The sequence below is a fragment of the Tasmannia lanceolata genome, unplaced genomic scaffold (assembly GCF_043159265.1).
Source record: "Tasmannia lanceolata isolate RefF3 unplaced genomic scaffold, GAP_Taslan_0.1 ptg000002l, whole genome shotgun sequence".
Classification (NCBI taxonomy): Eukaryota; Viridiplantae; Streptophyta; class Magnoliopsida; order Canellales; family Winteraceae; genus Tasmannia; species Tasmannia lanceolata.
The window spans coordinates 41934877-41962477 of NW_027518679.1; the positions used below are offsets into that span (position 1 = coordinate 41934877).

At 38.6% G+C, this 27601-nt stretch overlaps 4 protein-coding genes across 9 annotated transcripts; 3 read left to right on the top strand and 1 right to left on the bottom strand.

Moving 5' to 3' along the window:
- Window positions 1-635: 635 nt before the first annotated feature.
- LOC143884996 (uncharacterized) lies at window positions 636-1402 on the top strand. The gene is made up of 3 exons (XM_077388927.1): window positions 636-793; window positions 889-994; window positions 1104-1402. Exons 1-3 carry the CDS (start codon window positions 761-763, stop codon window positions 1241-1243), a joined length of 279 nt encoding a protein of 92 aa, XP_077245042.1. The 5' UTR covers window positions 636-760; the 3' UTR covers window positions 1244-1402.
- A 3144-nt stretch (window positions 1403-4546) lies between these two features.
- LOC143873273 (protein SLOW GREEN 1, chloroplastic-like) lies at window positions 4547-7462 on the top strand. The gene is made up of 2 exons (XM_077376800.1): window positions 4547-5329; window positions 6918-7462. Exons 1-2 carry the CDS (start codon window positions 4589-4591, stop codon window positions 7185-7187), a joined length of 1011 nt encoding a protein of 336 aa, XP_077232915.1. The 5' UTR covers window positions 4547-4588; the 3' UTR covers window positions 7188-7462.
- A 6003-nt stretch (window positions 7463-13465) lies between these two features.
- Window positions 13466-14530, bottom strand: LOC143885004 (dirigent protein 10-like). 4 transcript variants are annotated; one of them, XM_077388965.1, is made up of 2 exons: window positions 14385-14530; window positions 13466-14228 (listed from the first exon to the last, which is right to left on the bottom strand). In XM_077388965.1, exons 1-2 carry the CDS (start codon window positions 14528-14530, stop codon window positions 13466-13468), a joined length of 909 nt encoding a protein of 302 aa, XP_077245080.1. The 4 variants fall into 4 exon arrangements, with proteins under 4 accessions (XP_077245080.1, XP_077245054.1, XP_077245063.1 ...); XM_077388939.1 differs by having other exon boundaries at window positions 13466-14204; window positions 14274-14530; XM_077388948.1 differs by having other exon boundaries at window positions 13466-14252; window positions 14358-14522.
- A 3470-nt stretch (window positions 14531-18000) lies between these two features.
- On the top strand, window positions 18001-27565 carry LOC143885025 (Phosphatidylinositol N-acetylglucosaminyltransferase, GPI19/PIG-P subunit). Of its 3 annotated transcripts, none has more exons than XM_077388975.1 (6): window positions 18001-18300; window positions 18568-18853; window positions 19889-19961; window positions 26237-26355; window positions 27202-27313; window positions 27387-27565. In XM_077388975.1, the coding sequence occupies exons 2-6, from the start codon at window positions 18664-18666 to the stop codon at window positions 27457-27459; spliced, it is 567 nt and encodes a 188-aa protein (XP_077245090.1). In that variant the 5' UTR covers window positions 18001-18300; window positions 18568-18663; the 3' UTR covers window positions 27460-27565. The 3 variants fall into 3 exon arrangements, with proteins under 3 accessions (XP_077245090.1, XP_077245098.1, XP_077245103.1); XM_077388983.1 differs by having other exon boundaries at window positions 18572-18853; XM_077388988.1 differs by lacking the exons at window positions 27202-27313; window positions 27387-27565 and adding an exon at window positions 26471-26559.
- The last annotated feature ends 36 nt before the right edge of the window (window positions 27566-27601 follow it).

The following is a 27601-nucleotide window of genomic DNA, read 5'->3' on the forward strand; positions in this document are numbered from 1 at the left end:
GGGTTAGAATCATCCTATGGAAATGATTTTTGGGGCACAACCTATTTACGTTGTGGCCCATCAAATGGGCGCGCAGTTTGGGTTATCCTTTGGTGTTGGAAGTACAGTCAATTTTGAAAAATATGGGATGAATTCATCCTACAAGCGGGGTGAATTTATCACTGTCCTTTTCTTAATACCCTTCAAACAACTTCATAAATATGTTTGAGGAGCATTCGTCTCACCTAATAATTCACAAATTTGATCCACATAACTATAATACATCAAAACATGAAAAATGGCCGAATAAAATTGAGAAAATTTTTTGTAGGCAAAAAAATATAAATGTTTTTTTACATTTAAAGCAATTTGAATTAAAATTTGTGTGAATTTAATTTTTTACTACATATTAATATTATGATTATTTATAACAACTATTTTTTGCCCCCCTTGAAGAAAATTCCTGGCTCCACCACTGGTTTTGGGTGCTAAGAACAGAAAGAGGGGAGGGGCAGCAAAAAACAACAGGGGTGCTGCGGGGCCACACATGCCAAGTGTTCCAATGCATGCAAGCGATGGCCCACATTTCACGTGAAGGTGGTGTCTAGTGTGGTAGGCGACTTTTACATAGAGAATAACAATTTGTAAATCTTCCTAATCCCCACTCAGCCAATAATTTCCTTTCTCCCACGTGCCTTCTCCTTCTTTTAATTCTCTTGTAGGCCCTCTCTCTTCTTCTTCTCTCTTTCTCTCTCCCTCTCTCGGTATTGGGTCTTTGATCATGGGAGACTCATCTGCTTCATACATCCACATGGTAAGAAAAACCCTTCTGGGTTTTCTTGATCAATCATTCTTCTGTATTTCTTGTTCATTGAATTTTGTTTTTTATGGAGATTAATGGCATTTTAGGTGCAACATCTGATTGAGAAGTGTATTCTCTTCAACATGACCAAAGAACAGTGCATGGAAGCTCTCTCTAAACATGCAAAAATCAATCCAATAATCACTTCTACCGGTGAGAGTCTTTCATTTCTTTAATTTATTCTTCATGAATCTGGGTACATAAGAGAATGATCTCTAATTTCTATTTATGGGGTTTTTCCCCTATGGTATACTTTTTCTAGTGTGGAAGGAGCTGGAGAAGGAGAACAAGGAGTTCTTTGAATCCTACTCTCGTATGAAAGAAGAGAAGGTTTCAGAGAATGAGACAAGGGAAAGAATCTTGAAGATGGTTTCGGCTTCCTCTACAGATTCCCACCACTAGAACTAAAGCGTCTCTCTCTCTCTCTCTCTCTAAAGATTCTCCTGGTCTCTTTGTTCTGTTTTTCTAATTTGATTTAGAGAAATGATATTTGCACCAACTTTTAAGTATATCTACCACTCTTACTTGTCTTTAATTTGAAATGGCTTCATTTCCGCTCTATCATATTTTTGTCTTTTGCAGGAAGTATAACTGAAAGGATAAATAAAGGGCGATGATAAATTCGCACCCCTGTAGGATATTTCGTACCCAATTAAACGAGGGTATGTGGCATTTTTTTTAACGTCAAACGGGTGCGAATTATCCTACAGGGTTGCGAATTTATCATTTCCCAAATAAAATGGGTTGTGGGTAGGGGTGGCAAAATTGGCCGAACCGGAACCGAGCCGAAACCGAACCGAAAATTCGGTTTCGGTTTGGTTAAACCAAACCTATTCAAATTTCGGTTTGGTTCGGTTTGGGTATCAAACCGAACCGAAACCGAATATTTGCAATTATTATGAGTAAAGGGTGGCAAAATTGGCAGAACCGAACCGAAACAGAACCGAAAATTCAGTTTTGGTTCGGTTTTGGTTTGGTAAAACCAAACCGATTCAAATTTCGGTTCGGTTCGGTTGGGGGTCAAACCGAACCGAAACCGAACCATTGCCACCCCTAGTTGTGGGGATGTCATTTCAGGTTTCATATATTTCTAATATTAATGGGGTCGGGGATTTCTTTTGATGTTGTCACCGTGTCGCCCTTTTTTTTAGTGTACAGTGTTTTTGGATATTTTTGTAATTTTGTAATTTTTATTAAAAATACCCTTAGCATATAGTTAACAACTAGTTTTAGGGTATTTTAACATATAATTAACTAGTAGTTGGGCGTAGTTTGGTAGGTTCAATAATTTTTACTAAAATATCCCTTCAACAAATATATATTGGGATTTGCTAGGGAACATGGCAGAAGGCATTTCGCAGACCGGCTGTTGCATTAGAAAGCCGCCACATAGGCTTAGATTTTGTCTCATTCCTTTAATTCATCTGAGATTGGGTGTATTTTGATAAGTTGGGGTATTCTGATAAGTTGAATAATTGGGATTTACTAGGTACCATCGCAGAAGGCATTTCATGGACTGGCTGTTGCATTAGAAAGCAGCCACATATGCTTCAAGGTGGCAATTGGGCTGTGCCGGGCGCTAGCACGGCATGACATGGGCTGTGTCGGCACGGCACGAAGACCTGGGCTGTGGGTTTAGTGGGCTGTGGGTTTAGGCATGAGGCACGAAACTGCACGACAAGCGGCACAGTCCTGCACGGCAAAATCAGTTAAAAAGTAAGCCTGTGCAGCTCGGCACGACATGGGCTGAGGGCCGTGCCGTGCCTGACCTCAACCTTTTTCGTGCCGGCCCGCGGGCCACGTTGGGCCGAGAAATATCATACCATGCTGGCACAGCACGGCCCATTTGCCACCTTGACGTATGCTCAGATGTTGTCTCTCTTAATTAATTAATCTGAGGTGGCTGCTTTCTCATGCAACAGCTGGTCCATGAAATGCCTTGTGCGCTGGTCCCCATTAATGTTTTGGGCGTAGTTTATAATTTTTAATTCTCAAATTGAACTTTGTAATAGTAATATTATTTCTCAAATCTTGATATTATTTGTAATTTTGTATACTTTATCATACAAGTTACTTTTAGGGCGATGATATTGTCACCCCCCCTGCGTACGCATTCGCCCCCCTTATTAATGCTTTTTGACGTCAAATCAAGCCAAAAGGGGAGCGAATGCATAATTTAGGGGGGGTGACAATATCATCGCCCTACTTTTATTGTCTACTTTTACTAGCCTACTCTCTTGAGACAAAGATTTGCACTTTTATGACAGTTTTTACAAGGCAAAAATTGGGATGGTAAGGAATGAGGGCTTAAATTTATGAGTTCAAGCCCAAAATTCAAAATGATAATTTCAAACATTTGACCTTAGTGGAATGCTAAATTAATTAAAGAACGCCCTTGCAAAACCGGCGCCTCCATTGGTGATGTGATCCAATGGAGGCATCCTTGCCGCTGTGTTTTGCCAGGGCGTCCTTCGGTTTAGCATTCCTCTTGATGTCCCAAGTAGCAAAATGGTTTTTTTCGCAATTTTTATGGTGTTTGGTAGCCAATTTAGCACCACAATCCCTAGAGATTACTAGTCAAGATTCAAAGGTCAAAGGTAATTACTGCTTGTCGGTGACGTTATACCAAGAAAATCCTACTTATCACTATTCTACCGAGAAAACCTGGATTTTAGGGGCCGTTTGGATACATATATTTTATAAAACCAGGATTGTAAAATCTAGGTTTTAGCTTATAAAGTCAAAGGTTTAACTTGTAAAATCCAAGATTTTATAATCCAGACATGTTGCTATTCTGTAGAGTCCACCTCTCATCGGAAGAGGAGAGTTATGGTGGTGGTTTCCAAAAATAGTGTCTTCATTTATCTTACTTTCAATTTTTTCTTTTTAAATGGTAAATCTCACTTTCAGTTCTTAACTATTAATCTTCTTTAAGTTCCTCAGTAGCTCCAATTTAGTAGATCGCTGAAGTTCTTTTCAATAAAAGTGTTTTATGATCTTCTCGTCAAGCTTTCTAATACTCCACCATGGAATAGGCAATATTTTGTTAGGAGTCGTGGATGAGGAACATAGTTTTTTCTCAGAGGATGGAGGTCGGTTAGGGTCGCGTCGGCGTAAACGCTAACCCAATCTGAAATTAAATCAGGTTGGTTTTTCCTAACCTAACCCAACCTAACCTAAAATTAAATCGTGTTGGATTTTCCCCAACCCAACCCAACCCAACCCGAGCCAAAATCAGGTTGAACTTGTCCAGTTCGGGTTGAGCCCAACTTGAGCCCGACCCAAGTTGCATCCCTAGCCTGGGTCTAAAAAAGGCTACTGATATTGGCACTACATTATTTTGATAATTGCACAAACTTAGTTTATCTGTTACTATTTAAACAGCTGCCGGAGGTTATCAGTTATCACAGCTCCCCAAAAGCTGTAAGGACCCAATTAAAAAAGGAAAAGTCAAGTTTAGTTTGTTATATATTAAAACATTGTAGTGCCAATATTTGTAATTCTTAAAAATTACAACAACCTCCATCACTGAACAAATCAATTTTCGGTTTGTATGCCATTTTCTTACTTACTGGCTAAACCGAACCCGGTTTGTTCGGTCTGATTTTCAGTAAACCGGTCCGGGTTTCTCAGGGTGTTTTAAGCCTTTCTGTGCCTTCTTTCGCTTTCTCAATCTCTGCAGCCGTCTTTTACTTCCCTTTATAATTGTAACAGAGCATAAAGAGAAACATACAAAAGGTAAAAAAAATGGAATCCATACCCAAAACCCATAACTCTCTCCTTCTATCCCTCCCCCACCCTCCTTTCTCAAAACCCAATATCTCTTCTCTCTTTTTTCTCAAAACCCATTTCTCAAAACCCCCAACAAAACTTAAAACCTCATTCAAATCCTTCCATCTCTCTCCAAAAACCCCATCTCCAAAACCCCTTAATAAACCCCTCCCTTTTCTCTTAAAATTCACCCCCATTGCCCTCACTGCAACTGCTCTTCTCTTCGCCCGCTTTCACAAACCCTCTCTAGCAATCCCCCTTACCCAACCCACTGTTGAATCCAAAACCCTAGAAGATGAAACCCTAACCGATACCCAAAAGGAGAAAACCCTCCAAGATTACTTGAATTCCAACCCAGATGATGAAAAATCCTTAGTAGCCCTAATGGGTGTCAAGATCAAATTGCAGAAGGTTACGGAGGCGATTGAAATCATTGATAGATTGATTCTTCTTCAGCCCTCGGAGAAGGAATGGGGTCTTCTCAAAGCCCATATTCATCTTTATGGTGGTGATGTTGAGAAGGCGAAATCTGGGTTTGAAGAGATAATTGATGCTGATCCTTTTTGTGTGGAAGCTTACCATGGTCTTGCAATGGCGATGGCGGAATCGGAGTCTGATAAATTAGAGGACTTGTTGAAGAGGATTGAGAGTGTGATGGAAAGGTGCAAGAAGGAGAAGAAGGAGGATTTGAGGGATTTCAAATTATTAGTCGCGCAGGTTGGTAGATATTTTCAAAAGAATTCATTTTTAGAGAGACTTCCTTTTGTGAAATGGTATTTCAACTAAAAAAGACACCTATGATTTTTGCTAGTTGAGTTTTAATTGAGCTATAGTTCATAAAGCTTTTATTTTACCCTCCCATTTGTTTGTAATGTCATGCGTGCCCGCATTTATAGCGAAGAGGAGGTTTGTTGGTCTTGGCATTTTTTGGGATCCTCACCCCCATTGGTATCCATGCCACATGCTCTTCCTTCTTTGTGGTGGTATGTGATGCAAAACGTGCGGCGAACAAATCTTTTATTATCTTCATGGGAGTGCACGTGTTTATGGATTGAACGAGATTCAAGCTTGGTTGAATTTGCCTGCGGTGTAAAGGAATATTATTGAATCTTGAGAATGAGGATGTAGGGATTGTTGTTTTTGGTAGTGATACCGCTATTAAAGGAGATACACAATGGATCTATTTTAGTCATTTTATTTGTAGCCTATTTTCTAGGCATTGAATCTTGTTGTTTTGGCTTGATTTTGGTATTCTTAAAAGGATTTTCGATTACCTATCTAAAGAGCCCAAGATAACGCTATTTGGACGTGATTTGATGAAGTTATGGACAATTTACGAATATGGTATAGGTCTATTATGGATTTTCTATTTAAATTTTAATCATGTTTCTAATTTTTATTTGTGTTTCTATTAATTGTTTAGGTCTTAAGTTAGCATTTAGGGATATTATTTTTGGGTTTTGGCTATCTATATAGTGTAATGACATGAGTAAAGAAATATATATATTTGAATTAAGTTAATTTTTGAAAAATCACTTGTGAAGAGAGCCTTGGCCCTTTCAGGTGGGTGAAGGAGATTGGCTCCTTTCACGTGCTATATTGGAGTATTTCTCCAAAACCGTGATATGAGTTTTTCAAACTCCCACGAGATGATTTAGTGCATGCTTGTGTGGTTGTCCGACGCTCCCGGTATGTGTCTAGGGCCTCTAGGCTAAAAGTTAGAAAATTTTGAGATTTTAAGTGAAATTTTTGAAAGTTTTTAGAAAACTAAAGGTGTTATTTTAATGAAAGGGTACTTTCATGTGAAATAATGCCTTTATGTCCTTTTACCTTCAATAAAAGAAGGCTTAGGGTCTCATTTTCAATGTGATTTTCTCCTTTTTTTAGTCTTCTCTTTTTTCTTTCAGTATGGGTAGACTGTTTGTCTTGAACTCAGGGTGAAACCCTTGTTCTCGATACTTATTTCCTGGTCTGCAAGAGAAAGTTTCGGCTTGCCTTGCCTACCTCCCATCTTTCAAACTCTCATTTCTAACTCTCTATTTATTTCTTAATTTGAATCTTGAAGTCAACTTGATCGAGTTAGTCGCCTACTCGATTAAGCGCGATGGTCCTCTTCTTGCATTGATATCCACGATCATATCCACCATATGGAGAAGTATTAAAGTCTATAAAAGAAAGCTTTGGCTTTCATTGCCTACCTCCCATCTTTCTAACTCTCATGTCTAACCCTCTTCGTGTTTCTTACTTTAATTATCTGCATCTCCACCATTTTGACCTTTCGCCGTACCAATTTGTCCCAACACAGGTGAGGGTGACTGAAGGGAAGTACGATGAAGCATTGAAGATGTACCAGCAGCTTGTTAAGGAAGAGCCGAGAGATTTTCGGCCTTATCTTTGTCAGGGGATTATTTATACACTGTTGAGGAAGATGGATGAGGCGGCGAAGGCGTTCCAGAAGTATAATCAGCTCGTGCCAAAGGGTCACCCATATGCACAGTATTTCAATGATAATGTGCTTGCAACAAAGGTTTTCTCACAAATGGCGGAGAACCAGAAAGCGGGTTCAAAGAGATGAGGGAAATGGGTCTAGAATCTCCAAGCAAGAGCTGCCAGTTTGGACATAGTAAGGGTAGTCCGTTAATGGGTATTTTGTTTATTTTCATTTTCACATAGGGTTACTATTAATAGAATCAAATTTTTGTTTCTTTATATTTTTCATATTGTAGATCCTTTGATTAATAATCTTTTTTAGTTACTTGTAGTGAATGTTAGACAAGGGCAGTTCACATTTCATATTCAGGTTATATGATTGTTCATGTCCTGAAATCTATGTGATCATCTGTTTGGCTAGTGAGAAGAGAGCAATTTGTTTGCTATTTCAACTCGGATATGGGAGGTTAATGTAGAATCTTCTTGTTTGACCGTGCCTGATTGAATCTCTCTACACTTCAATCACAAAACTTAGTCTTTCTTATTAGTTTGTATATTGGAATCAAGGTACATCCTTTCTCCTACATTCTACCACAGCTTGGGAACTTCAATCGCAAAACAATTTCAGTGAACCATACTAAAATTGGAACAAGGACAATCATAAGAATTTCTAGAATAGTCTATTCAATCTAATTCCAAGTCCAATCTTATACTAAGAGTATCACACCTAAGAAAAAGTGAACTTGCTGGCGTGGTAGCATTGCATGGCCATGATATATAGTATCATACCATGTAAAGCTTGTGTATCACACCCAAACAGAGAAAATTTGCATTCATTCATAAACTTGTCAAGATTTTAATGTTCCCAATTGGTTGAGGACATGCGAGCCACCTTGGAGCTTGGCCAAGTTTTTGGATCATGGCTAGTGTGCCACACCCTAGCTGCATTAGTGGAGTTAATTCTTCAATGACTAATTTATTTTCTTACACTATTTGTTTATTTAGCACTAATATAGGTTTCTTTTTTTAGTTAGGGACTTAGTGTTACATGTTATGACATGTTGCCATTAGTTGTAATTATCAAGTGTGTCTCCTTGTTTTGTGAGGTGTTGCAGTGATTAATCCTCATAGGATCTAGCCGGCAGTGTGTTAAGGAACATCCAAATTATATAGATTGCCTTGGTAATGCTTTGAGGAAGGATCCAGGAATCGAATACCATCAATTCCATTATGCACGACGTGGATTATCCTCCTAGAAAGTTCTTGATCTTGTTAGAACTTGTTGTGTTCTTTGAGCTTGAATATCTATTCTTGTTATATATATATATATATATATATATATATATATATATATATATATATATAGAGGAAACTATTGGTGAGCTTAAGCGCACCAAACTTATGGTGCGCTTAAGCTCCCCAATCACATGGGTCCCACATTTTCCTCAGTGATCCAAACCATTCATTTGCGGCCTTATGATAGATAGGGGGTGTACCAAAAATCAGCTCCATAGGATCATCCTAATCCCTCCATTTGTGGAGGACAAAAAATGGGCAGATTTGTGTCTGTCCATTTTTGTCCTTCACAAATGGAGGGGTTAGGATGATCCTATGGAGCTGATTTTTGGTACACCCCCCATCTATGTAAGGGACTTTCAAATGAATGCTTTGGATCATCCTAACAAAGTGGGCCCCCATGTGATTGGGCGCTTAAGCTCACCAACAGTTTCCTCATATATATATATATATATATATATATATATATATATAGAGGAAAAGGATTGTATGCTCGACTGTACCTAAGGTTAGGTACGGTAGAGTGCCAAATCACATGGGTCCCACATTTTTTTGGGTCATCTAAACCATTCATTTGTGGAGGGCAAAATGGACAGACACTGTTTGTCCACAAATATGCCCATTTTGCCCTCCAGTTTTGGAGGGGTTAGGATGATTCAATGGTGCTGATTTTTGGTACACACCCTATCTATGATGGGGCCTTGCAAATGAATGGTTTAGATGACCCAAAAAAATGTGGGACCCATGTGATTTGGCACTCTACTGTACCTAACCTTAGGTACGGTCGAGTGTACAATCCTTTTCCTCATATTATATATATATATATATATATATATATATATATATATATATATATATATATATGAGTAAACAGTTCCTGAGGTGGCGCTAGCGCTACCTTATATGAGGTGGCGGTTACAAAACATAGGGGCCCACTTTGTTTGGATCATCCAAAGCATTCATTTGATAGGCCCTCACATAGATAGGGTGCCCACAAAAAATTAGGTCCATAGGATCATCCTAACCCTTCCATTTGTGGAGGTTTATACCCATCCATTTTAACCCCCACAAATGGAAGGGTTAGGATGATCCTATGAAGTTGATTTTTTGTGGGCACCCTATCTATGTGAGGGCCTATCAAATGAATGCTTTGGATCATCCAAACAAAGTGGACCCCCTATGTTTTGTGAGCGCCACCTCATATAAGGTAGCGCTAGCGCCACCTCAGGAACCCCTCTCTCTCTCTCTAAAGTTATCTGCACATGAGTGCATGGACAGGGTGGGGGCTCACATTTTTTGGGGGATCAAAACCATTCATTTGGAAGGCCCATTCATGGATAGGTTGTGGCCCAAAAATCAGCCCCATTGGATCGTCCTACCGCTGCCATTTCTGAGGGAAAAAATGGGCAGAAACATGGACACACAGTATCTGTCCATTCCCCCCCACCCCCACACACACCCACCTACACACACACCTTTGATTGGGTTAGGACAATCCAATGGGCTGATTTTTGGGCCACACCCTAACCATGGAAAAGCCTTCGAAGTGAATGCTTTGGACCCCCAAAAAATGTGGGCCCCCACCCTGTTTCTGCACTCGTGTGCAGGAACAACATATATATATATATATATATATATATATATATATATAGAGAGAGAGAGAGAGAGAGAGAGAGAGAGAGAGAGAGAGAGAGAGAGAGAGAGAGAGAGAGAAGTGTAGCTAGTACAGGTAGCTAACTTAGCTACTCCGACGACTTAAAACACAGTGGGCCTACATTGTTTGGGTGATCCAAACCATTGTTGCTGGAAACTCCTTGGGCGGGTGGGAAACCCGTTTCCCCTAAAACGCGTTTCTCGTGGTTGGGAAACTCGTTTCCCCTAAAATGAGGGAAACACATTTCGGAAACATTTCCAAAATATGATACAAAATTGGAGAAATATTTCTGAAACACATGGGAAACATATGGAAAACTTATGTAAATAATGTGTAAACGCATGATAAATTTATGCAACATCCGTAGAAAACGCATATGAAACGTGTAGGAAACATGTGTGGAACTTACGAAAATCATTTTGGAAAAAACACATCATTTCCTAAGACGTTTCTTGTACGATTTTCTATTGTTTCTCGTTTCTCGTTTCCCCTGTATTTTTTTCATGCGTTTCCCGTTTCTGTTTCATGTGTCGTTTGCCGAATTCGTTTCCCACCCTGGTAACTATGATCCAAACCATTCATTTGATAGGCACTCACATTGATAGGGTGTGCCCAAATAATCAGCTCCATAGGATCATCACAACCCTACGATTTGTGGAGGCAAAAATGGACAGATTTGTAAAGGTTTTTACACGTCCATTTTTGCCTCCACAAATCGTAGGGTTTGGATGATCCTATGGAGCTGATTTTTTGGGCACACCCTATCTACATGAGGGCCCATCAAATGAATGGTTTGCATCACCGAAACAATGTAGGCCCCACTGTATTTTAAGCCGACAGAGTAGCTAAGTTGGTGGCTTGTTCAGTTTTTTGTTTGTTGATTTCGATTTGAAGATCCTTGTATTTACACCCTTTTAATCATTCCAGTAACTATAAGAATCTTGTCTTTTTACTCTCATCAATATAGTGACGTTCTGGGATTTCTATGTGGTTTTGGTTTGGATCTTAACAACTAGGTTGTGATCAATGACATATGGAGTTTCTATTTTTTGAATTGGTACATGGAGTTTCTATATTTTTGTGAACCAATCTTGAAGAAAGACACCATGAATATGGAGTTCCGAATTGAGCTGCGAACATTAGCTTTCATCATTGTTGAATTATTTCATAGAATAACACTGTGTCTGGACTCTGTTTCTTTTAGCAAGAAGAATATGAAACTCGCTTGGAACTGGGCAATCTATATGTTTTGACGAATTTCTATTGGTTACATCCAATTGAGTTCAGGTTATTAGATCACATCCATGATTTCTAGATTTCATATATCCATATAAGTTGGTGGCTTGTTCAGCTTTTTTATTGTTGGACATTTTGACTAGTTGCAGCAAATCAAGAACAATCTTGTTATTACCCCGGCCCCGCAGGTATAGGAGGTCTTTTATGGGGTGAGTGGGGGGGTCACTAGATGGTCTTTTTCGGGGCCTATTGGAATCACAGATTCCACTGAGGCTGAAGTGAGGGCACCAAGGAATTAGGTTGATTGATAGTATAGAAATGGATAGCTTAATAGTGGAAGGTGATTCTTGCACTGTCATAAGATGGTTGGAGGGTAGGACCCTCACCCATGGAGGTTTTTCCCTTTTATTGAGGAGATATTGGATCGAGTGGTGGCTTATGATGTTTCTTTTCAGCGCGTCAAAATTTCAGTTTATAGTGAGGCAGATAGTCTGGCTAGAGCAGGGGCCCATCTTTGTGTTCATTTTATGTGGTTCCCCTCTTTAGCTGTTTATATTTCCTTCCCCAACCTTCTCAGTCGGTTTGTTTGTATTTTGTTTGCTTCTTTAATATATTTGCCGCCATTCAAAAAAAATAAAAATATTCACATTGATTCAGATTGTGAGTTGGTTTGACTTGGTTATCATCTTTCTATGAATGGGTTTGACGATGTAGTTTATCTCTTTAGTTTTAGATATATATTGGGCTAATTGTATTGGAATTGGATTGCTGAAATCACATTCCAATAGCAAAGGAAACCAGGATAAGGTGAATAGCCCTAACAAGTGCCAACAAGAGAAACATGAAGGACAAATCTGGAACAATCCAAAAAATCGGGTATGGTAAAGATGTGCCCAAACAAACAGGGGAACACTGATGAAGGGGAAATGACAACTTAGTGGCAGGGTTAGAATGCAATTTTGGCAGTGCAGTTGGAACGTTTATCCTATTGCAGCTCAGGTTTAGCCCCTAGCTTGACAAGTGAATCTAGGATCCCTTTTTGAATATTTAGCTCAGGTAGTCCTCAGAATTGTGTAGAAGTTGAATTTGCCCAGAGCCTCCCAGATGGGGATAGGAAAATCTGATCAGTGGGATAAGAACACCCGATCCTAAATTTGTTTTATGCCCATTTTGGGTTGAAAGAAATGGGGCCTTAAATGAAAGGCTTGATCTATAAGTAGATTAAGAGAAAAAAGTGTAAATAAGGAGGGCTATCACAATCGAGTTGGGTCTTAGATCTGAATCCTGAGAAAAATACTAGTACATTAAATAGAATAGCATGGTGAACAGGGGAAAAATCTGAAAAAAGTGGAACAAAAAAGGGTGGACTGCATGCATGGCTTGACGACCTTAATTGGCAGATACATGACATTCATATGGGTCCATATAGTTTCAGCCGAAATTTTGAACCATGATACAAACCCACAATTAAATGATGCAGTTGCATAATGGTAGTCCAACTGGGTAGCCAAGTGACAGCCATGTGATGGTTCCATTTGTTATCCATGTGGAACATTCATATGGTTGGTCTTGAGTTGTTGTATGGGAATTTGGTTTAAGTAATAACTATGCCTAGTTAGTAGTGTTAGTTTGTTGAGTCTTTCTTTAATTCTTATTGAGACAATGTTAAGACTTATTATTGGTTTTTGTGTTTTGAATTTGATGACGGCCTAGGAGGAAATGGTAGTATCTCGGAAGTTGTCTTAGAAGTTATAGGGTCTTGAGAATAGGCATGGAAGTTATTGTTGAGCCATTTTAAACGTGTCTCGTAAACTACATTTGAATCCGTATAGACATCAATGAGAATGAGGCATAAGTTTCTGAACTTTTGATTGAAATTCTCTACAGCTAATTGCTATAATCTAGAGTTGAGTGATTCCTTTCAAGGGTTGAATGATTCCCCTTCGGCGTACATTGATTCCGGCTTGCTAGTACAGTGATTCCTGACATCTTACTCGACGTCGAGTGATTCCCCTACAATTCGATTGAGCAATTCCGGTTATATATTTCCTATTATTCTTGTTTGTTGGTCAATTCTTTTTGTGTTTTTATTTGTCGGCTACTTGAAAGAAAAAGAAGATCAAAAGCAAAGTTCTTTAGATTAGATAACACATAATTTTCATTTTTTGATACTCATGAGATCTCTTCGTACATAGAGAGTTCAATATCTAAAGAGTCTCATATAATTTTTGAACACACTAGTAGGAAAGATAGACTGTGAGCTCTAGGAGAGTCTCCACCCCATCTGTGGTATGTTGGTCAACCGCATGAACGGTCTTAATAGTGGCATAACCCTTAGCATTTGCATATTTTCCGGTGCCTCCGATGACCGCGACCTGACATTCAGAAGACACAGTGCGGTGGACGCCGAAGAAGCTGAGGGTGTCCGTATAACTTCCATTCTCGAACATGGCGGTGAATGCCATGGTCTGGCTGGTGCCGTCTTCGGAGCTAGCCACATAGAACCCTTGTGCCTTTCCTAGCACGGCTGACCCTAGTTCATGACCTTCAGTCAGTTCATCATCTATCACAGTTAGTGTCCCGAACAAAAGCTTTTGGAGTGTGGCCCCTGCGGGGAGCTGGCCTGCGGTGACGAATGGGAGCCCGTTGCCAACATTGACGTTATTGCCATTGTTTTGAATTACGGTTGTTGGTGATTGCCCGCCAAGGCCGGTGACGAAAGGCATGTTGTTGTTGTTATTGTTTATAATGCCGTTGTTACCATTAGTAAGGGGAACGCCGCCGTTGACAGGGAAGACACCACCATTGGACTTGGCGAATGGTAGTTGACCGTTGACAACCGAGTTGGATGTCATCCCGGTCACGACCCGGGCCGAGGGGTTCGACCCACCTAGCACATCGTGCATAAAGAAGGACAATGAGTGGTGGGTATCTACATTTGCCACGGTGGAGCCTCCGGTGGTGGCCCCACCGACACTTGGTTGGACGCCAGATGTTGGAGTGGATGGCAGGGGAGCGACGGCATTGGTGACAGGTGTGATAGACGTAGGAGTGGATAGCAGTGGAGCGACGGCATTGGTGACAGGTATGATAGACGTAGGAGTGGATAGCAGTGGAGCGGCGGCATTGGTGACAGGTGTCACAACCTGATTGGATGACTCAGGTGGGACGACAACGGGGGTGGAGGGAGGTAGCTCCTCATCTAGAATTCGAGCCGAGGAGACACAAGTGACGGCGAGGACTAGAAGTAAAAGCATGGTTGCTCCCTTGAGGGTGCAAGACATGGGTGTTTGGTTTTCCATTTGATTTGTGAGAAACAGGATAGAGAAATAAGGTTTTCCCTTGGCTTCTGCTCTCTTAGGATGGTGATTGTGGAGGTGAGAGTTTTCTGTATAAATAGAAGGGGATGGAACGACAAGAGAAATCAGGTTGGAAATGGAGTGGGAGGGTTGATTTGGTAGTGTTCTCATTTTGTGATTTGGGTTTTGGTTTAAGAAGGTTTGAAATGGAGTGGATGAGAGGGAGTTGTTAGTGGTTTTCCCTTTTATGATTTGGGTTTTTGTTTAAAAAGTGGTCACTACTGTAAGAATTGAGGGATGGTTGGGAGCATATAATAGCAATGGAGAGGAGATTTGTATATTCAATTCTATTTTCTTGATTACAACCACTTCAAATGATATGAGATGTTACTTTAGTTTAAGATACTGTTTTGTTATGGTGTTTCTCAGACTTTGTAAATGGAAGAAGTGTGTGCACTTGCGAAACGACTCAACGAGAACGTATGTTGTATGTGCACACAAGCACGTTTATGGGCCTCAGCCTTACTTTGGGTGTGTCAATTGATGTGAACTGAACGTGATTCCCTAAGCCCTGTTTGGATTGCCAGAAAAACATTTATGATGGAAAATATTTTCTTTGGAAAATTTGTTTATTTCCATGACTTACGGGAAATAATATGATTATGATTAATTTAAAGGGATATCATCATAAATTAAAGGTCCTTCTAAATAAAAATTGAATAGGATTGGTTCAAGTTATTTTTAGTGCCTTAAAAAGTAGGGGATTTTAGAAATATTTTTCCTTTCCAATCTTTCTTACTTTTCCAGAAAATTCATGCAGATTGCAAGAATTTCTAGAAAAGTTTGGAAAAAAAAATTTCCCAAAAATTCTTATTTTTCAGTTGTTTGATTACAAATGAAAATACTAACTTGAAGCACAACAGTTCAACTTTAATTTAGAGGGACCTTCGTTTTACAATGATATCCCTCTTTATGTACAAGTCACAACCATATCAATTCAGTCTAAATTGTGGACAAAAAAATTCTTAGGAAAAATAGTGCATGAGAAAAATATAGTTGTGTTTTAAATTGAAGGTCCCTGTATGTAACAACTTGAACTGTTGTGGTTTAGGCTACTCCTTTTAAAGTTGTAACCAAACAATGGATAATCAAGAAATTTTGGTAAAGTTATTCCTTTCCGAACATTTCTATGAGGTTCCTACAATTCAAACAGAGATTGGAAGAATTTCCTCATTCGAAGCAACGGACGAGTAAGAAAATTAGGGTTTAGGATTTAGGGTTTTGGGTTTAGGTATCCTATTATTAGCAATGCAATTAATAAAAAAACATTTAAAATCTGTCATTCTTATTGCATGGATTTCTGTCTCAGTGACTACACCACCGATGTCTTCCCGATCAACCTCAAGTCCTCAATTGATAACCAGATCTGGTTGATCGGATTGAAACGTAGACCTGGCAAACAGGTGGGCCGGGCCGGGCCGGGTTTCACCAGACCCGTACGGATCAGGGTCAAACGGTCCAGGTAAGAAATGACCCGGAAATTTACAGGTCACTAATTGGTTGACCCGGACCCTACTTGTGCGGGCCGGCCCGCGGGTCACACCTTTTTTTTAATGATTTTTTTCCTTTTTTTATGAAAATACCTTCCATTATTCATCTCTCAAGTCTCGAGCCACCCTTTTCTCTTCCTTCTCTAAATATTAACACTAAGTCTCTAATCCACTGTGCGGCCACTGCTCGCCACTCACCTTTGCTGTTGCTGCATAATATAATTCAAACAAATGTAGAGAACGAGTGAATATATATATATATATGCTATCATGAATACACTATTTGTTCATCATTTGGTCATTATTGAATTGTATTGTTGTGAAGGTTTTGAATTTCAGTTTCGGAAAGCGTTTCAGTCCTCCCTGAAGCCGAAATTTCGAAATTTCAGACGAAATCAAATGAAACCAATATAGTTGTATTTTATCTCATCCTAAAATTTCGGCGAGGATATTAAATAACGTTAAATTCCATGTTTATTTGGATTTTCCTTAAATTTCGGACCATTGTAACATTCCGAGTTTACACGATTTCGGTTTCGTTCTCCACCGAACCCGAAATTTAAAACCTTGATTGTTGTATGCTGTCATTAACTACACTATGTTCTAAGCACTATCTTTCGTATTTAGAACTTTAGATTAGACATAGGTAAAGGACTAAGTTATGTGAAATTGTATAGACACACACTGATAGTAGACTAAACATTCTAACTTCTTTAGAATTCTGTGTGATTTGAATCTGATGTGGCCCATAAGGGATTTGAATGGATCATGACTAATACATTATTATAGGTGGATCCAATCTGAAATAGATTCGTTGACACCCCTAAAGAAGCAGGGAAGAAGATTCTCCCTAGAAGAGGCGTGTGGAGTCGGCAGGAGGACAAAATTTCGTCATGCATGAAAGATAAATTTGGTCAGCGATCAAGGAGACAAAGGCCTATCAATTTCTTACATCCATAATTCTCATAGTCTCCAAACCTCAAGCATGAAACAAATCCAAGTTTCTTAGAATATTATGGATGTAAGAAATTGATAGGCCGAGACCTCCTAACAAGCAGAGATGATACTGGAAAATGATTCAGAGCCCTGGAAATTTCTAAATAAAGTTTTCAGGGATTACTGGAATTAGTCGTTGGAATTGGCATCCCATTCTGATTCCTCTTGATTCTGAGAAAAAATGAACATAATATGAATCAGATTCAGAATAGGATGCCGATTCTGATTTCTGTTTCAACTCAAAATCCAAAACAAACAGTACAAAAGAGGTATAAAAGAAAGGGACTACTGTATTTTGATGATCGCACTCCTCACTTTATTAAAAGTACGGTATGGCTATGGGCGACTCTAACATTCAAATCGGAGAGTTAGGATCAACCTATGGAAATCGATGAGGCAACATCTATCTATTCTATTACAAGGATTGGAGTTGAATAAATAAAAAACTAACGAGAAAAAAGGTCTCACCTCTCAGCTTCTACAGAGTCTCTGCTCTCTTTCGCCCACATGAGGGTCTGTGACATCTCTGCTCGTAAATCTCAGTCTCCTTGTGTTGAAGAAAGGGTCCCATATTTTCTTTCTGGAAATGTTATCAGCACTACTGTATTTTTATGATCGTCTCCTCACTTTATTAAAAGTACGGTATGGGCCGCACCATAGGATGATCCAAACTGTCCATTAGATGGGCCACAGGTCCCAAAAAATTATTTCCATAGGTTGATCCTAACCCTCCGATCTATAGATGGTTAAGATCAACACTCTAACATTCAGATCGAAGGGTTAGGATCAACCTATGGAAATGATTTTTGGGGCACACCGTATTTAGGCTGTGGCCCATCCAATGGACGGTTTGGATCATCCTATGGTGCGGGGCATATAGTACTTTTAATAAAGTGAGGAGTGACTAGTGCTGATAACATTTCCCTTTCTAATTTCTACCTCTTTTGTATTTCCCTTTCTAATTTCTACCTCTTTTGTACAGTTTGTTTTGGATTTTTAGTTGAATCAGAAATCAGAATCGGAATCCTATTCTGATTCATATTATGTTCATATTTTTCACAATCTGGAGGAATCAAAATGGGATGCTGATTCCAGAGACTAATTCCAGTAATCCCTGAAAACTTTATTCAGAAATTTAGGGTTTTCTGATCAACAGCAAAGAAAAACTGTTCTAAGAGGATGAAATATCAAATTTGATTACAATCTGAAAATTTTGCAGGCAGGCAGGTAATTTTCTACTTCTACTTTCCTTAATCTCATTGCTTTTTTTTTTTTTTCTCTCCTCTTTTTTTATTTTGCGATTCAATCTCTATGCCTTTGTTTTTCTTTCCCCTTTTACATTTCTCTTTCAATTTTTTCTCAAATTCACGCAGTTTGCCACTCTCTGTTAGCGATTTTTGTTGAAGGAGACACCCTATACCCTGTTTGGATTGCAAGATTTTTGTTTTTTGGGAAAGGAAAATATTTCTGAAATTTCCTAATTTTTTTACACAGGAAGAAAAGATAAACCTGAACCAACCCTATTCAATTTTTATTTAGAGGGACCTTCAGTTTATGATGATATCCTTCTAAATTGAAAAGAGTGGAAGCATGGCAGATTCATCAGTTAACAGTCCCAGAAGAATGCTGAGTTTATCAAAAGAGAGAGCGAAAGTCTCCCTCTTGGATTTGGATTCAGATGAAAAGATTTCGGGATATGCCGTCGCATCAGAGGAGCAGGGCCCAAAATCTTCAGAAGTTTATGGTTTTGTCGGTTCCATTACGACTGTCATTACCACAGGTCCACTTAAATTGTTTCTATATCAAGCCTTTTAGTGTTTCAATTAGCAAAACCAGAATAATGTGGTACAGTTTCAAAAGAAGACTTTCTTTTGTATTTTTTTTAATGGTAAAAGAAGACTTTCTTATGAGAAGGGTAGGACTCAATTTGTTTGTGCAATGACCTGGATTTTCGAAAGCTCGAAACCCGTTTTACAGTTTGCAATTTTTCTGATTGAATTTCTTCTGATGAAGGTATAGTATCATAATTTGGATCATATGGGAAAATACCCATTTCAGGTGTAGGATAATACTTTTTCTGAGAAGTACCTTAGAATTCGGCGAACAACCTCTAGATGTAGAGCCTATAGGCATGTGTGAACTGACTTACCACACTCACTACATAAGAAAGATTAGGGATCATAATTGTGAGTTACATCAGCTTTCCTAAATAAAAAGAAAAAAAATCCAGTAAGTGCTGTACCTCAATCCATGAAGTGTCAAATTTATGACTGTATGTTTGTCTGTATGTAAGTACCTTATCCTTAACCAATCTTCCTCTAACATTACCCTAAGAAACCTGGGTTTTGAAAATAAACTCTTTCTCAAACCTAACCATCAGTGCATTTGAATTCTCCTAACCTTGAATATTGAAGCCCTGTAAATAAGTTCGAAAATTTGCACTTTTTGTGGGCTGGTTTTCCGTTATATACCTGCATTGTCATTCATTAGAGAACACTGATGAATTTATTGGATGGGTTCATTTCTTTCAGTATATGTTTGTCAAACGGTGAGAAATTGATCTCATACTATGTATCTAGTTGAGCTGTTTTGTTGTAATCTTTGTTTGATTCTTATTTTACTCAGCAATACGTATACAAATTATGGTAATGAATGAAGCAAACTTTTATCCTATATAGCTCAATCATGGAGCTTTAACCTTTGCCTTTCATTGGTCAGACCATTTTAATTGAAATTTACTTGTAGGTTTGTGTATCTTGTAGTTCTACTTCTAATTCTGTTGAAAGAACTGATGTGCCTCCATTACCTGTTACAGTTATTTACTTGATTTGGGCATATACTCCCGAGCCATGGCTACACTTTTTAGGAATCACTTACTATCCTAGCAGGTCAGTAAGTGTAGTCTTTTGTGGTTGCTTTGTACATTTCTAAAGACCTTGTTTTGTATTCGTAGCAGATCCAGATAAGATATTTTGCTGTTTTTACCTGGAAGTGCTTTTCTTTTTTAAAAAAAAATATGGCGTACTTCAAACGAGTTAGTTTTCTAACTGCAATATCTGCATCGCTTTCATCCTTTTAGTTATGTAGCCACGGAAATTGTTTTGAAACTTCTGTGGCATTTTCCAAAGTTCAGTTCACAGAAGAGCGATTTAAGGTGACTTTCATGCTAGTAAGATATGCTTGCGAGGTTACATAATGACTTTTACTGCGCACAAGGCTTATTTCCTGTTGCTAACATGTTATATGGTAGATATGTAGAAGTTCTTTCCTGTGCATTCAATCATATAAATGTGGATGCTAGATAACCAATGCCATTTTGGCTGATATTAATCCTTTTAAAAATGCTAATACAGTATTTTGGGTCCCACGTGCCATCTTGATGTGATCGGATCTGTTGCTCAGATCAGCAACCACAAATCCAAACCATTTCCTTTGACTCCACCTTGATCGGATGATCCTAGCCCCTTTATCCAGCAAGACTCGCTTAGGTTTCCGCCTATACTATGATTTGGCCGACAGTTTGAATTTATTGCTGAGACACTTGCCCTGCCGTGTCCGACGACACGACACGCGTGTCCACACTCGTCGACACTCCTTTGGACACTTCTAAATGTATTGCTAGGAATTTTAGATTTAATGTGGGTGTGAGGACACATATTTGTTTAATAATCAATAATTTTATGTGTATGTATGTGTCACCATTTCTAGATTTTAGATCTTGCCATGTAAGACAACTCATATCCGTGTCGAAACTCAACACAAAAATCCATATCGACAAATTATGATGATATATACTTTTTCGTTTTAGCTGTGTCCCCTTTTCTAAATTTTGGGGGTTTGCCTTGTCCGACACTCGGTGTCAGTGTCGACACACGACACTCGTGTCCGTGTCTACAAATCATAGCGCCTAGATAATTTAAACCTTTAATTTCTGTATTCCTTTAGGCCACGTTTGCATACCCACTAGATTTAGATTTGGATTTCTCACATTTGGCAGTTGAGATTTGGATCTGGATCAAATACTTAAATTTCCAAATCAGCTACAACAGTGAAAAATGATCTGATTTTCAAATCTGTTCTGCAAGACATTATTTGGAAATCCATATTTGTGGCAAGTACCTTCACCCTTTCTGCTCCTCGACCTTGCTGCAGCAGCAGCAAGACGTCCCTCCCTCCCTCCCTCCCTCCCTCCCTCTCTCATACAACATGAGCATGAAGATGATTGATGTATTTTATATCCAAAACTCAAATCCAAATCCAAATATAAAAACATGACGTATCCAAACGTGGCCTTATCTTCCTGATGGGATTTCCATTCGGAATGGTCCCAGCCCCATTTGAGTCACCTATGGTGGCCTACAATATCATCTTCTCGAATACATGTGTCTTCATGTGCAACCCAATAACTGATCATTAGGATTGATCTTGACGGTCCCTGTAACCTAGTTGGAATGTTGTCCTTTTCTGTAGAATAACCCCACTGTTTTTCCCTGGCAATATAGAATAGTAGCATTTGCATCTACATCTCTCTTGCAGAATTGATCTATTTGCATGGCCATGCCTACCAATCCAAGAATAAAAATAAGGCCTTGCCTTGTGCTTTGTGTGTTCAAGACAACATTGAGGAAGAACCGAAGAATTAGGCTGCTCCTATGTGATCTTTGTATTATCAATACATTGAATATTGCTAGGAATCTTGCCATAGAGTATCTACTTAACCTGCGTGTTAATGATAAATTTTTCATTATTTTGGGGAATTAACCAAATTTGAAAATTCTTCGACAAATAAAATCAGTTTTATGAGTTTGTATTTGACAAAAGGCTCATGATAGATTAAATCTTTGTCTGAAACTCAAGTAGCTATTCCAGAATTATAATGCTACTTCCATGGTATTGGGGTCGTTGTAACTTACATATTCTAGTTACGTCACTCGCCACTAATAATTTGTACATTAAAAAGGTGATGCACAAAGATATTTAGACTACATATAGTCATATACTAAAATAAACATTTAAAATCATATTGGTTGTGCAAATAAACTCTACATATATTAGTTTCTTCATATATTAATGTATAACCGATTTCCCCCCTTTTAGTTTATAGGTTCTCGCATATGCACCTTGTGTGGTGGCAGGAATTACCTATGGTTGCATAGGTGAAAGTACAACCTTTCATCCACATGCCAAATATATAGTGGAAATTTGTTTTCCCTTAAATTTAGGTGGTCTTGTGAGGTACCATTCTTCTTTCGATTTTCCCCATTATGAATGTATGATGTTGAATCTGAGGTAGTTTCCACAACAATCCTGAAAGAGAAATAAAAAAAGAACGAAAAAAAAATTATGTATTGAGATTTAAAGTAGACAGGAAGGACTATCCTAGTGTCCGTATATTCGTGCATTCGTCGGTCAAAATCATTGTGAGTCTGTGACAATAATCAATGGTGGTCAGAAGACTCAAAACTATAAATCAGAATTCTTAGATTATTAGTTGCAAAAGCATATCATTAGATTATTAGTTGCAAAAGCATATTGTTATATGATATCTTTTCATTTAGGAGGCCTATGCTTGCAAGAGATAAGTTAATTAGTTAAGAACCTCACAGGTGTAATGCAGGAATTATTATATCTTTTCAATTGGGATGTCTTGACAATGTTCTGATGATAACATGAAGGCTCAACTGTGCATATAATTGTAATCAGATCCCAATTGGATGAGTATTTGTTCAGTGAACAGAAAGAGAAGACATTATAAATATTCGAATTCAAAAGCTTTTCATGTAGAGCTAGCAGTTTGAACAGAGACGAAAAATGCTTATATACAACTGGAGAAATAAATTTCAGGGCAATAGGAATATACCTTAAATGGGAAGAAGCAGCTTTATCTTCAATGGAGGCTATTATTCTAGCCATGGTAGGGTAGTTCACATGATTGTTTAGTGTATCCTCCACTTTTGTTCTATTTTCATCATGTACCCCCTGCCACTCTTCGATTGACATCTAAATGTAGCTTTTTCCTTTCTTTTATGCTACGGTTAGACCACTATGGTGGAGAGCTTATGTGGTATAGTTCTAATGAAATAATGGATACTCTCGATTCCATAAAATGTTTCACAGAAATATTTATATGACAAAAATCCTCATTTTCCCTCCTATTTCTAGAGTATAGACTATAGACTCTCCCCTATATGCAGAAATCCAGAAATGTGAGGCACCTATGTTCATTCCCTAGACCAAGATATATGTTTGTGTCCATCGATAATAAGAATGTGCAAGTTAGATTAAAGATGAGAAAGGTTTCATTTGGTGCTTTGTGGATTCAATTGAGGAGATATTGATATTATTGATGGCTACAAGACTTCATTAAAGAACATTTACTGTTTTGCCAACGGCGAGGTTCATTGGCTTGCCCGCAACAGCACAATGTGGATTGATTTGGAAGTGTTTGATCATCTCCCCCATTAAGTGGTTGCTGTATGCCTTCACTGGTCTTTGATGGTGTCCCTTCACCATCTTGGTCAGTGGTGATGCAGATATTAGGATTTATTTTCGTATTATTTAGTTTCTAGTATTTTTACTTCCATGTTATTAGTTTCTAGGATTTTATCCATGTTATTTAGAATTAAGAAGTTTAGTCTTTTAGGGAATTCTTGTTTTAGAAGGTTTCTATTTCTTAGGTTGCTTATTTGCCTATATATAGGCCTCTTTACAACTTATTTTGTAACTTTTGATGATTAATAAAGATTGATTCTCCCCTCTACTGTTTTCTTCTTCTTCTTCTCTTCTCATATTCTTCTCTTCTCCCCTAATTTTGTCTCTTCTTCTCTTCTTATTCTTCTTCTATTCTCTTCTTCTTCTTCTATCCTCTTTCGTTTATTTCTCTCCCCTTTCTTCTATTTCCCTTCATGGTGCTGCATCAATTTGGTATCAGAACAAAAATCCAAGTTTTCGAAGATTGGTTTTCGAAGATCGAGCCGTGAATCGCCCTTGAATTCAGGTTATTTTCTGCTCAAAATTGGCCTACGATTTCAACACGAAAGTTGAAGTATTTGATTAGTAGAGCACATCCATATCACTTTCAGCAACAATCAGTGAGTTTCGGCACAGTTTCAGGAGCAATCTCAGCCGTCGATTATGTGCCCTTATCCGGTTTGAGATCCGAGACAGGCATTGTGTTCCTTTCGACATGCCAGACAGATCAAACATTTGATTTCAGTTTTCGCCACAGATCCCTATGGCTCCACCAGCTGCTCCATATTGCAATAGATACGATCCTCAATATTCTTATGCACCACAGGTTCCATATTTCTATGGTTATGATGACTGCACCTATCCCTATGGAGATGTCGAGGATGCGTGTTTAAACTGGATCCAGGCACTTAATGCATACCATAGGTACTGTGGTTATGATCACCAAATAACAATTCGCAAAGTCACGGATACTGTGTGCCGCGAAGCCAAGTCGAAATGGAATTTCTTCATTAACGAGCGCTGTGAGTTTTGTAAGCCTCCATTTCGTCGATGGGAGGATGTTCGTTATGAGTTTACATACCACTATCAAAATCGACAGAGATTGAAACATGAGCGAGCAACGTATGACCAAAGATTGATGCCCGAAGAAGCCGCTCGGCGTGAACGACAAGCCGCAGCACGTCGTGCACGAGATGCTGAAATTGTAGCCGAAAATCGATATTTCGAGCGTCGCATGCACGAGTCATATTTGCAGAGTCGCTTCACTACTTCATTCGTCCCACCTAACGTTGTTGATATTCTTACAGAGTCCGATGCTAGTATTGATGAGATCATCAATATTGAGCCTTTGATTCCATCAGATTTAGAATATGAGATGGACGATCCAGAGCCAGAGACTTTGTTGATTTCTGAGGTCGACATCATTGAGCATGACGATTTCGGGATTTCTGCCGCACCGATTGCAGAGTATCCAGCGAGCCAGCTTCATTCTTCTGAGGCAGATATTGTGGCAGATCCACGTGAGGCTGATCCATTACCTGAGTCTGAGCTGAGTGACCAGATCGTTGAGGCATTACCAGAGCATGCACAACACGAGCTGATCATTGAGGATTCCGATTCCACATTATTACATGCGCACGTTGATAGCATTGCTTCTCCTGTAGATGCCCCGATCAAGATGATTATGGAGGTCGCGCCCGCCGATTTCAGTGCACAAGATGACCATCTTGATGCTGATCGTGAATTGATACTGCCCATAGCTGTTTTTCTGATCCCGGAGGAGTACGTTGCGATCTTCCCAGCTTGTTTACTTCTCCAGCGCAGATTCTGTTCGCATGAGTCTACATGGGCACTTTCTTCCCTCTTCTTCCGCCGACCTTGCAGATGCTTCTCCCGATTGTCTCGAGCGTTAAACATCATTGCTTCCCCCGGATTACGCGTTCTACTACTTCAGTGGATTGTTTACATCTTTGACCGAGGTGGACTAGAATTCGAGGGCGAGTTCTTTTTCAAGCGGGGGAGAATGATGCAGATATTAGGATTTATTTTCGTATTATTTAGTTTCTAGTATTTTTATTTCCATGTTATTAGTTTCTAGGATTTTATCCATGTTATTTAGAATTAAGAAGTTTAGTCTTTTAGGGAATTCTTGTTTTAGAAGGTTTCTATTTCTTAGGTTGCTTATTTGCCTATATATAGGCCTCTTTACAACTTATTTTGTAACTTCTGATGATTAATAAAGATTGATTCTCCCCTCTACTGTTTTCTTCTTCTTCTTCTCTTCTCATATTCTTCTCTTCTCCCCTAATTTCGTCTCTTCTTCTCTTCTTATTCTTCTTCTATTCTCTTCTTCTTCTATCCTCTTTCTTCTATTTCTCTCCCCTTTCTTCTATTTACCTTCACGGTGCTGCATCAAGTGGGTTTTACTTTTCTTTTACTAAATTCTCCATCATGAGCCTCTGGTCAAGGCTTTGTTCTCAACCTTGAAGTCGAGGTTCAAAAAAAAAAAAAACTTCATCATTCAAAGAAAAATGTGCAAGTTAGATTTTGACCAGATTGCTTATAGAATTTACTGTGTCATTCCTCTTGTTCGTGTCTGTTATTCTAAGCCTTATCTGTTCTGGATTTAGTAAAATGGAGTTTGGATTATTGTTTCTTGACCAAACTGATGGGTTGCTAATCATTCTTTCAGGTATTGGGCATTGGCAGTGCCCGCTTTTGCCATGATGACAGTAGTTTTAGCCATGGGATTCTATGTTGGACTGAACTTCATGGCCACTCCACCTCCAACTTCCTTAAACACAATATTTGGTAAGCCTCATCTAGCTTGACAACACTTGAACCAGTGTTTAAAATTAGTAACTCATTCTGAATACCACTCTTGAACTTAGTTATTGATTCCGTTTTGTTTGCCGTTTCGTTTTAGGCAGTGGAATGGAACGTTTCGGTGTTTTGGCTGTTTCGGCATTTCGTTTCGGAAAAGATGCTACAACCGGATAATTTTTTTAATAGTTAAAATTTTTTAAAAATCTAAGAAAATAGAAAATTGCTAGAAAAATATAAGAAACTATTATACGAACTAAATTTAACTAAAAAAACACATTTTATTCCTTAAACATTAAATTTATTGCGATATATCCATAAAACAAAGAAAATTAATAGGGTTTAGATGAGTTTATATAGAGTTTAGGTGGGTTTGTATATGGTTTTTCATGTTTTGGGAGGAAAAAGGATGAAAAATACCATTCAAACAGCCATAAAATGGTAAAAAAGGTTTAAACTAAGGGTAAAACAAAAAAAAAAGTCGTTAATGGGGCGAACTATATATATTTTTTTTCAAAAAATGAGTATTTCTGCCGAAAAAAGGACAAAACAGAATGAAATGGGACGAAATGGGCCGAAACCGAGTGAAATTCTGGCCGAAACAGAAAAAAAGTTGTTTCTGTTCTGTTTTTCAGACTGGAATGAAACATTTCAGCCGAAATGAAGTGAAACGAAATTAATAACTTAGCTCTTGGAATTAATATACTCAAGCATTCTGTTATTTCTCAATGTCCTCAAATCACCTTTCTAGCAGTATTGAATATGGTGTAGAACTATAGTCTAGAGTATAATGTTGGTTGGGTTTATATTATGAATTAAACTTCTGTTTGACAGATGAGTACAGTAGAGAGCGTTCGGTCGTTGTGGCTTCAGGGGAAGGGGAAGAGCAGCCCATTGAACCCATCTCTGATATTTCCATCAGCCAAATAAATGATCTCATGTTTGGGTGAGCATTGTAACCACAAAAGGCTAAAGATAACTGCTAATTGTACAAGCTAAATGGGGCCCTCCTTAAACAGATGCAGGGACTTTCATCCTTCATCATTGCCCACAATTGAAATGCACAAAAACTTAGAGAGAAAAATGGGGTAAGAATGGCTCTCCCTGTCTTTATTTACACTTCTGTAATTCTTTGTTGAAGGCCATACAATCCCCAAAAAGCTATTAACAATCAATCAGATGAGTATTTTAATAAAGAGATGCCCTTGTCAAAAGAATGCAGTGCTAATATCAT